The sequence below is a fragment of the Andrena cerasifolii genome, chromosome 1 (genome assembly GCF_050908995.1).
Source record: "Andrena cerasifolii isolate SP2316 chromosome 1, iyAndCera1_principal, whole genome shotgun sequence".
NCBI classification, from domain to species: domain Eukaryota; kingdom Metazoa; phylum Arthropoda; class Insecta; order Hymenoptera; family Andrenidae; genus Andrena; species Andrena cerasifolii.
The window spans coordinates 28,743,093-28,754,034 of NC_135118.1; the positions used below are offsets into that span (position 1 = coordinate 28,743,093).

Genomic DNA, 10,942 nt, shown 5'->3' on the forward strand with positions numbered 1-10,942 from the left:
ACGTATCATTTTGCACGTTTGTAGCTGTATTCTATCACCTTTCAAGACTACACAAAAATTTCTCAGTAAAAATATCCATTTATAGCGGAACAGGAGCATCGTGAAGGGAACAATATCCTTCCGGATTCAGAAGCTCAGAAGTCAATTCACAGAAATCTCCTAAAGCTAGTTTCTGCCTTTGTCTTGTGTAAAAGCCACACTTTCATAAATACTCGTATTTGGACAACCCACAGCATGGAAAAGTCTGTGTCAAAATGACTGCGGATGAAGCTCGCCTGGCTCTCAGAATGTAACATTAGACTCTCGAGCGAGAAGTGCTGACTGCAAAGGTAAACATTAAGTTGAAGTATACGTGGATGGAATATGGTAGCGGGGATGTAAAAGCACCCAAGACTTGGAAGCTCGGATGGCCAAGTAACCGACTCGTCGGACTCGTCGCGAAGTTTAAAACATTCACGAGGATGTTTGTAAAAACACTGACATAATCCGAGGGTGGAGGGCAGGTTCCGCACAAATAAGGAGCGCCGTTCTTTAAAAGCTTTTAATATTTATAACAAAATGCGATGGCCCACGGTTCATGGAAAGTTCCCGTCCGTCTCTGTAAATCGGATGACACGAATCTCGCGCGCATCACGAAGTTACCTTCGTAGAAGCGTCGCGTTTATTCGGTGTCCGTAAACTAAGAGCACCATGAACTTCCGGTTTATTGCATGAAAAGTAACCCTCTCGTAACTCGGTAAGCAGTTTTTTTCCTTCTGCTGGCTACTGACAGACTGGTTCCTCCGAGCAAATACTTGTAGAAGTATGCGAAATGCTTATTTTGCGATGGTAATTATAAAAATATTGACAATGAAAAGTAGACCCAATGTATTCGCTGCTTTCAGTGGGCACACGAGGAATGCGGGGCTTCCGACGTATTATTCACGTGCCCAACGTCTAGAAAACTCAAAAAGCAGAAATGAACTCCAAAAATGATGTATATTTATTTATTTGTATCTTCTACTTAATAAATCTTCATTTTTAGTAAAAAAAAGTAAAGACTTTTTAGTTTTCTTTACAAATTTCCTAGGTGTTCCATATTAGGACCCATTTTTTCGAACAGCTAATTTTCACTCTTTTCAGTTTTTTTACTATAATTGCAAAACAATGGGATTTTTTACATTTGACGATGTAAATATGATTATGCATTAGTTCCTTCGTTCCCTCATGTCAGGTTTATTAAAAAAAAAAAAAATTCCCCTACTTTTGACAAGCTTTTGAAATCGGATGTTCCATATTACCTGCCTCTATGCTATACAGGACTTATAAAGTAAGGGACGAGCAGATAGTCAAACCCCAACAACATTCTCTCGTGTTTTAGTTGTATATTTAAATACGAACGGTAACTTACTTCTAACAGAACTGTAAAGACAGAGAACACAGGCAAAGCTTGTGTGTGTTTGCCAGTGTGATAATGTGGTGGACTGATTAAACCCCGAATAATAATCATAAAGTCAAATCAAAGTCAGATCATTAATAAAGTGGGAATTAAAGGCTGAAAATAATGGTTTGCCTAAGAATGAAAAATAATTATTCAAAACCCTTAAGGAGACTAAGTTAGAATCTTAACTGAAGCTTCTCTTACAGCACCGGCTTTATTCCTCTGAATAACAGCACTGTGCTCAGGAAGTTATGAAAGCCGAATGCTGGAATCCGAAACTTTCGCATCGTTGCACCATATTTGCCCCTCACCGGACCCTGTCCAAATGCCGCATAATCAGCTGCACAGTGAACCGAGAGAAATAAGCTAATTTGCGAGGTCGAGGCAGCGTGTACATAGGTACAAAGAGTAGGGCAGTGCGCACACAAAGAGACGGGGATAGAGCGGGACGTGGTAAAAAATCGAAACAGGGGTAAAATCAAGGCTGGACGCGTGCGGAACGTACGTAAATAACAAGATAATTTATGATCGTTACACAATGATCGTCATAAATCGTATTTCTGCCGGGCGACAGAACGTGCCGTTATGCGAGGAACTCTGGTTCCGCTGGCACCCTCCCCTGTTCCCCGACGTCGATATATTTTGCCGCGGGAACGCGATACACGACCGGCATAATTTATCTGTTTTCAAATATGCCCGTCCCGATAAATTTACATATTTTAATATAAATTCCTAAATGCCGGGTCCGCGGAGGCCTCGTCGCCCACGGCGCCCCCGGGACACGCAGCAATGCCGCGTCTTTATCAATCATACTCAGGCCTCCCATCGAGCCTCCTCATCCTCATCATCTCCCTTCAGCCAGCAGCGAAATCACAGCCAAGATTCATAAAACTGCAACGTACCCCGGAAATCCTGGACTCTGAAGAACGCTGGAATTCTCGAAGCGTCGATAAAAGTCGGCGGGCAGGAATCTCTCGAGATCGCGATGCCCGTGAAAGAGTGACCCAAAAATGAAGCTTTTTTTAGCCTCTTTTTGGTCCCACGATTTTGGAACGGAATTTTGTGCCAAATGATACCTTATGATGAGCCATCAATCACAACAAATTTTCGAGTTAAGGTGACAATTAGTTTCTGAGATATGGAAGGTCAAAGAAGTGAAAATTCGTTACCGCATCAACCCGTACGCTTCGATGTACGAACTTTTATGTCAGTCCGATAATTTAAACAATTATTTCCAGGGGTTTTGCTGACTGCTAACAACGAATTTGAACTTAGCTTTTCAAAATTCACGAAAAAAAATAAAAATCAAGAATATAAATGTACATTGGGTGTTTTTTTTTTAATATATCGCCCACCATGTTGAATGGGCCATTGTGACAGGCCAAATTTTGAGCGAAAGAAATTGGAAAAGGTTTAAACACAGAAGCTTGCGACAACTTTAAAAACAATTCACTTTTTTTTCATGTGGCGAATTAGCAATAACTCATACGCGAGTTGCCATATCGAATTATTTTGGAAATTGCCCCGACTATTTTAAATTAAAATATTTGATGATATTTCGCGGAAAGGGCGGCAGACGCTTGTTAACCTAGGGACGCGAAATCTTCAAATCTGCCCCTGGTTACAGTGGAATTCTGTGTCAACCATTGCACAGTTGCTTCATAGCAGGATTCATTTCGTAAATGGTTGCACGATTTCGAATATTCAGGATATTAATGTGCAGCCAATCGAATTCACGCTGCAGTGGATCAATGAATACGTCGACGGTTGACGTTCGATCCTCCATGTCACGATCCCTCGACGGTGGAATTTTGCAGATCCCGTGGTATCGCAACGAAACCGCGGGCCAGCGTCTATCAGCGATTGCTTTGCATAAATTATGTCACGCGGTGTATTAATCAGTGCAAGAAACACGCTTTCGCCGCGTGTGTACGGAATATTTAACGATGATCTAGTGAAGCGTCCTCCGGCTGTCCATTAGCGATTGCGGTTAATTAGAGATACCAAGGTGGGAGGGACGCGGGGCAACTTACAGTTAGTAACTGTTGCTCGCGTATCTATAATTAATACCGAGTTTAATCACGCGGCCCAGTAATGGCATCAATCAAATCGAATCCTAAGAAGCTTGACCTCTGTAATTATGCCACGGTGGAATACGGCCAATTTGCAGTCAACAATCGATAACACGTAAGCTGCCTAGGAATTTCCTTCGCGCTAATCATTTCGCACTCTTCCGACCGAGTACGAGGGCAGATGTGCTGTAGGAGATTCGTTATTCGGGCTTCTAAAGATAAGAAAATTATTGAATCACGGAGTGATTTTTTTTTTAAAAATCATCTTTCTAGTTTGTAGGTGAAGCACATTTGCTAAAAGGTACCGTAAGCTAGAGGAACATTGCCATGTTTTTGTAACATTTTGTTACATAATATAAAAATTAACATTCCGACGTGGTCACCTTCTTATAACTACCAATTGGTCACATGGGGTTTACTACACCCCAGCGTCACTTTCGACTTACCATTTTCGTATTTCTGAATTTGTTAACTTTTGCGTGATAACAATATTATTTTTCTAGAAATGTAATTTTGGATATGTTGAAATTTGTGTTTGAAAAAATAGTTGTGGATAAGAGCGATTATTTTTGTTAAAACTCACCAAATTTTTTAATTTTATTATTAACGTCTAGAAATTTACAGAAATATTGGTAAAAAAAACATTTGTCCGCGGTGCGATACACCTCGTGTGATCACGAAGGGTTAAGTATCCTATTATAACATTGCACCTTTCGTGATTGTATGTAGGTACTTACTACAAATGCGAAAATACATATCTACAATTTTTGTCCTTTACCTTCTTCGATACATGTTAATTAACTGGCAATGTTCCCCCAGTTTACCTACAGTAATTTAATGAAACAATTCTAATTCCAGGCGTGGAAGACTTGAATAATGAAATCCCTGCTCATTTATGCCAATAACCCAACCTCGCAAATGAGAAAACAGACGAGACAGCAAATAGAATCTTGTATTTAATATTTCAACAGACAGTACACCCGTGTCTTCTTCCTGCATCTCCCAGTGTATACCAAAACATCGTACGAAAAACCACATTTGGGGAGACGCACAGGCCGAGAGCTACGGTCCGAGAGCTACATGTATATGGAATGAGAATTTCATGCCTCCCCCGTGCGTCGGATAGTGAGCTCGGTGATCTAGAATTTCATCAGAAACACATTCGCGTCGCGATAATATTCGAGGGAGAGATTGATCTTACTTGTACTTCCGGTCGTGTGCCGAGCGCATACATCACCGCATCCGCGACATCCTCTGGTTGAAGACACGGAATGATCGCCATGGCCTCCGCCACAGGCTGCGAATGTTTGCTTATATTCGTGCCAACGAGGCCCGGGCTGACGCTCTGTAAAACAAAAAGGGAGTAACGGAGTTGCTTTTGCCGATCGTTTAAATCATGGCGAGAGGATCCGCGGGGGTAGAAGTAGCGTCGCGTCGCGTGGACTTACGGTGATTCGAATCGGTGCTTTAATGGCCGCTAATTCTCGGCGCACCGTGTGCGTTAATGCGACAGTCCCGTGTTTGCAAGCCGGGTACAGGTTCCAGCCGTTGCAGCCATCGATTTCCGAAAGGAATTCGCTCGGAATTTCGTGTCCCAGTACGCTGCCGCGCGAAACAGAAAATTACTTCGACTGGCTGCCAGCCTGTTTCGCTCGAAACGATTTCGAGAGGGAACTAATCGGAACGTTTGCTTTGATCTTGACTGTTGGCCACTTTTTTTCGTGAGCGACCAAACGGCAGTCAATAAATTTGTTAATTACGTTTTGCATATAGAATCGGGATAGTCACATGTGGCTAAATTATAGCGAAAGATTGAAAAGGGATTTAGAGCCACTAAAGTCGATGCCGATTTCATTAATTGTTATTAACTTCGCGAACGTGTTTCTTTTCGTTTCAATCGTCTTTTCCGTGGCAAATGAAACGCAACAAGTCTCTGTTTCCGGTGGATGTTTAAACACAAGTGTATTGTGTACGCAAGAAAGGGATGAAATGGAGTCGAACGAGAGACGTAATGCAAGAGCGATCCCCCGGCAATAATCGACGCACTCAGCGCGAGTCTAACGAAGCCTAAACGAGTTCGAAGCCAACCGCGAGTTCATTAACGAACTCCGCAAACCGCTACTTCCGCAGGGCATACAACGATTTCCCTCGCAAGCCTGCACCGGAGCGGATCGATATTTCGGTATGGAAGCGACTGGCTGGGGGATTCGGAGTCGCGTGCACGTGAAAAAGAGTGCGCCCGGAACGGCCACCTCGAAACGGCCAACGAGCCGACGAGACGGCGACGCTCGCGAGCAACAATACCTGTTGATATTGAAAATATGCCCTTCGACGTTTCGCTGGCGCATCGAGCGCACCGCCCGGTTGATGCACACGGCGGTCCCGAGGACATTAATATTTAGCAGCCTTTCGAATGCCTTCCTGTCGCTCTCTGCAAGTGTAATTTATGGAATTCTTTAAAATGCGCCAACGACCCGGGCAACGAGGTACCCGGGAGTAATACCGGCCTCGTCCTGTACGCCGACCATCCGCACGGTATATAAAACGCAACAGCCCGCCCCCTTTTTAAGGGACCACTTGTGTGTTTCAGCGAACGCGTCCACCGAGCTGGATGGTTAAACGAGATTTTTACTTTCTCACTGTTTTCTCGGTTCGCCTCTTTCTCCGCGTGCAGGTGACGAGTCACCGTGGCCTAGCGGCTTAAATGGCCCCTTGTATCTGATATTACGAAATCATGGGTCGATAAGGATATGGTTTGCTCATTGGAACAGGTTGGAGGCTCGGAAGGAATAGGTTACGAGTGTCGTGGTTTCTAACGTTTCAATGCTACCTTGTATGTATGTACGTGTTTTTTTGTCGCGGCAGGGAGAGAAACGGGCACGTGACTCGTTTCGGTAATTTTGAGGTTGCAATTTCTGTGCGTGTGTGAGATCTAATTAGGAGTTCAGTGACTTGGAGTGTAGACACTTTTGTCCGCACTTGTGGGTGTATGTAGGGGAGAGGTGCTGTAAAATGGACAGGTCTTAAATGGGACAAATCGAATTGCCAAAATTCTAAACGCATTGCACATGCAAGTTATTTTCCTGTTTATGACAACACTAGTGCCCAGTCGTTTGATGTAAACGTCACTGCGGCTTCACTTGTAAAAGTAAAATTTTCCAAGATTTTCTGTGTCGTTTTCTGTGATCAAGATATATACAAAGTGTTAAAGTGTTATATCATTAAAATAGCCTGTATTCAACTGAAACGAAAATACTTAATAGGTAAGCTTAATTTATTGTTTTCTTTGTTTTGAGGTTGTTTTATATTAAACTCACTTATAGTCTTAAAAGGGACAGCATAACAATTCCTGTAAAGTTATTAGTGTATCATCTGATACATAGATGACATTGTTTTAAATTATCAATTATTAGTTAATGGCGTCTTGTTTCAAATTTAAGAATTAGCGAAGTGAATATTCAAAGCGACAAAATATTGATGATTTATAGTACAAAGAGTTAATTTTTTCACAGATTCCATTGTTTTGTATCATTGAGATTTACAATTATAATTGTAATACCTAATAAATTTATTTTTATTAACGTGTCCCTTTCATGACTTATACTGTCCCATTTAAAACCACCTAGTCGTAAAAGGGACATTTCCCACTTATTTGAAAATCGAAGATTTTGTTATTTTCTATTACAATTGATGAGTTTGTAATATACTTTTATTGAAGGGAAATAAACACGCTTTCTATTGATGTACTTTGTGTTTTAAATACCTATAATGATATTGGCAGAAATGGACGCTAAACAAAACTCTCCCCTACCCATAAATTCTTGTATCTCTTTCTTATATGAAGGGTAAGGAATGTCTATTTTCAGTGATTCTACTATGTATAACGTATTTTGTTGGTGGCAACTCGGGCCACAGAACTGTTGAATCACAAAGGGTTATAAAGTAGAAATGTTCACATAAAACAACGTTAAAGAATTGGTGTAGGGGAGACCGGGGTAATTGTAACATAAGTAAAATCGCTTGAACGACAAATCTGGTAACCCACAACATGCGAGAGCTGCTTGACGATATTATCACCATCGGTTTTAGTGACACAAATGAGAGTTATGTATTCATTTTGTGGTTATACCCCAGAATTGTAGTATTTAAGGCACGTAAGTAAATTTTGTCTTAGCACTTTTAAGTTTATTTGTGTTCATATTTTGTATTTAAATAAGTAAACAGATGTGCTACAATTTACCCCTGACTGGAGCACGTTGTAACAAAGGTGCAGATATGTTTAAGCTGAAGCTAGATGTCTAAGTGTCCAAGATTTTGTCAGATACTGACACTCGATGAATTTACCACATATATAAGTAGTAAGTGACGCAAATTATTTCCTGATTGAGGAAAACACTTTCCAGAAAAAACTGTGAAAACTTTTTTGTTACAATCTGTCCCGGTCTCTCCCACCGACAAATTAAAATCAGGGAATCTCCACCCCCCATTGGAACAAAACAAGGAATGCCCTCAGTCTTCCTACTTGCACTATGTATCTATGTTCTAATTAGTGTAAGCTTGCACTGCGTCAGGAGCCCTCGGGCGTCACTGTGTACACATCCTTGGTTTGATAATAATAAAAGTGGACTTTTATTTGTTTACAGTATTCTGCAGTGTTCCATTCGAAAGATATTGAAACAATGTAAAATAATTTTCTTTTTGCTCAGTTTTTTTCTGATGCCCAATTAGAGTATAAATTATTCATGCCACGAACAATACAGTTAAGTTCGTTGAAGCGTGTTTCTTTACTAATGGACTAAAGTATAATAAAACTTGCTTTTCTGAATCAAACTGTTTTGTGACATTCCTTGTTTCTTCCTCCTTCGCAATACTAAAGTAAGGGAATTTTTTAAGTCCCAGTGACTCACCCTACATACATTTTATCGCCCTCTTTTAACCCCATTCCACGAAGCTCCAGTCTTACCAATCACACGAGTGTAGTCGGTGACCCCAACGTTGTTTACCATGATATCCACACCGGTCCAGTCATTCACCGCGTAGGAGAAGGCGCGACTCACGTCTGTTTCGTTAGTTACATCGCAAGGCATGATGCAAAGGATGCCCTGCCCCTCGACTCGGTTCTTCCATTTAAATGAAGCGTGCGATAATTTCTTGGCTTCTATGTCTAGCGCCAGCACGTTCACTCCTTTTTTCAACAGGGCAGCTGTAATTGCTTCCCCGATGCCGGATGCCGCGCCAGTAACGACCGCGTTTTTACCAGCCCACCGTTCCATAATTCTCTGTTTTTACATTCGCCGGGGGTTCCCTCGGATCCCAGAGAAAGCCGCCACGCCGGGGGATTATTTCGTCGTCGTCTAAAAAGCCGCCGGACCCGCGTTCGGATCGCTTTAAGCTTCGAAATTTATCGACTTTCGTAGTTGAAGCAGGGGACGCTGATACAGGGCTCCAAAAACTTCCCAAAACCGCCGCAGACAACGCTGCAAACGAACATGTTAGCCGTCTGGAAAATTTGCCCTCCCGCTAAATAGCATTATTTATCACCAGGAGCTCGCTGAGCTCCGCGTATACCCATATCGATACATGTACCCATTAATTCAAGACTTACCGGGAGAGGAGTAGCTTATACCACTGATTCGAAACACGAGCGCAATTATGCATCCGCCGGAGATAATTCTCGTATTTTCCTTTCCGTTTTCCAGCAGACGAAGCTTCAGAGTCTAGCGAGTCGCGCTGCACTGGCTGTGTTAAGGCACTGCACTAGCCGCAATAAATAGTACGCATATGTACGTTGCGAGTTAGATTGCGTAATCATTCATCGCGTCAATTGCTCTTGGAATCGACATTGCGCCGAGAGTAGGAGGTCTGCTATCATCGAGTGTGGAAAGAATATCTGCGTTGTTTACGATGGTACTTTGCGAAAAACACGTGTACCTACATATGCAATCTTTCGACTGATTAATTTCTTTTCGAGGTCAGGTCTCTGGAGACTTAATCATTGCCAGTGTTATTTTGATTCGGGTCGTATGTTCCTACTTTTTGCTTTTAGGTGATGTGGAGAAAAATTCGATGGCCTTTGAGTGGCCTTGAGAACGAAGAGAGGAAGAGGATTTCTCGAAAATCTTATAATGTCGAAAGGTGCATACGTAATTTGACAAGCAACTGGTTTGCCGTTTTCATTATAAGGAAGTAGTTTTCAGCCACTTTCCTGCACCTGTGCTGAAACCTCTTCACAATTATGTACTTCTACTGATAATCAGCTTGTACCTTGAGCTTATCATTGTTGTTATCGAACTACCCTTCCTAATTGCATATCTAGGGGAAAGGGGACCTCATGGGGTAGCGAGGTAAAATGGGGTATCGTAACAATAAACCATAAACGAAAAATGCTAGATATTTGATAAAAGTACCTAGAGGATTGTATTGTAACAGTTAGTTCGTTGATAGAAATGATTGGGGTCTCGCGTCTTTGGTTTAGAGCTGTGAAATCGTCCACCTGCTGCGTGGATCTTATTTTGTGTTCTAAAAAAACTTATAATAAATATATATTTAAATACGGTAAGTCTATTTTTGTTACATTATAATCTCCATTCTATTTACTTTAATCCACAATATTAAAAATTGCAATATTTTTTTATTTGTTGTACATATAACATCAGTCTCTGGAAAACTGTGGTTTGAGGCAAGATGGGGTCTTTAGTAGGGGTATGATGGGGTATCCCTATGGTGGTTTATGTGAGATTGAACAACGTCATCGTTCGCTATTATAATTTAAGTCGAATTTTCATTACTTTTAATTCGGATTTGAAAGTGGTAAGCACATATAAGAAAAAGCTAGACGAGGAAAATGGTCAAAAGAAATTATGAAGAAATCTGTAGATGAAGTTTTAGGTAACAAAATGGGATACAAGAAAGGGGCTCGATTATATGTCCTTCCACAAACAACATTGGAACGTTATGTCCAAAAATTGAAACAGGGAAATAATGCGATCATAGGTTTGCCATGAGGTCCAATTAAGAGTGTATTTTCGCAAACAGAAGAGGAAGAACTTTCGAACATTTAAAAGATATGGTCCCAGAACTCCTGTACGAGGGTAGGAAGAAAATAATTTAGAAGAAATTCATATTTGCATCGATTGTGGAAATATTTAGGGGAACCATTTTGCCCCAATTTTGGTACCCCGTCATACCCCGGGCAAGATGGCTTTTACTTACTTTTTTTAAAGTTAATAACTTCAAATTTTTATTTAAATGTTGCTTAAACTATGTGCCAAAGGTTAAAGTATTAACTTCTAATTACATATTGATTCATAAAAACTTAAAATGTATAAATATCAATTTTTTTTTTGCATGTTTGCTTAGCTTCCCCATCATGCTCCCCCTTCCCCTAATCGGTTACTGCAGAATGTGTGTAACATTGTAATTAGCCTACTGCACAATCAGGTTTTCTTGA

The 10,942-nt window shown here is 41.2% G+C and overlaps 1 protein-coding gene across 4 annotated transcripts in view; it reads right to left on the minus strand.

Annotated features, from left to right (window-relative positions):
- LOC143374420 (farnesol dehydrogenase) overlaps positions 1-9,264 on the minus strand; it is a 100,674-nt gene extending 91,410 nt beyond the window's left edge. The window contains exons 1-7 of one of the 4 annotated variants that reach the window (XM_076822610.1): positions 9,098-9,263; positions 8,456-8,969; positions 5,797-5,923; positions 4,941-5,094; positions 4,694-4,837; positions 4,564-4,631; positions 4,436-4,532 (exon numbers count right to left, since the gene is read on the minus strand). In XM_076822610.1, coding sequence (XP_076678725.1) covers positions 4,593-4,631; positions 4,694-4,837; positions 4,941-5,094; positions 5,797-5,923; positions 8,456-8,765 — 774 coding nt within the window. In that variant the 5' untranslated portion in view covers positions 8,766-8,969; positions 9,098-9,263 and the 3' untranslated portion in view covers positions 4,436-4,532; positions 4,564-4,592. Of the gene's footprint in view, positions 1-4,435; positions 4,632-4,693; positions 4,838-4,940; positions 5,095-5,796; positions 5,924-8,455; positions 8,970-9,078 lie in introns of those variants that run through there. The other 3 variants (XM_076822602.1, XM_076822584.1, XM_076822592.1) reach the window with 3 other exon arrangements.
- Between the last annotated feature and the right edge of the window lie 1,678 nt (positions 9,265-10,942).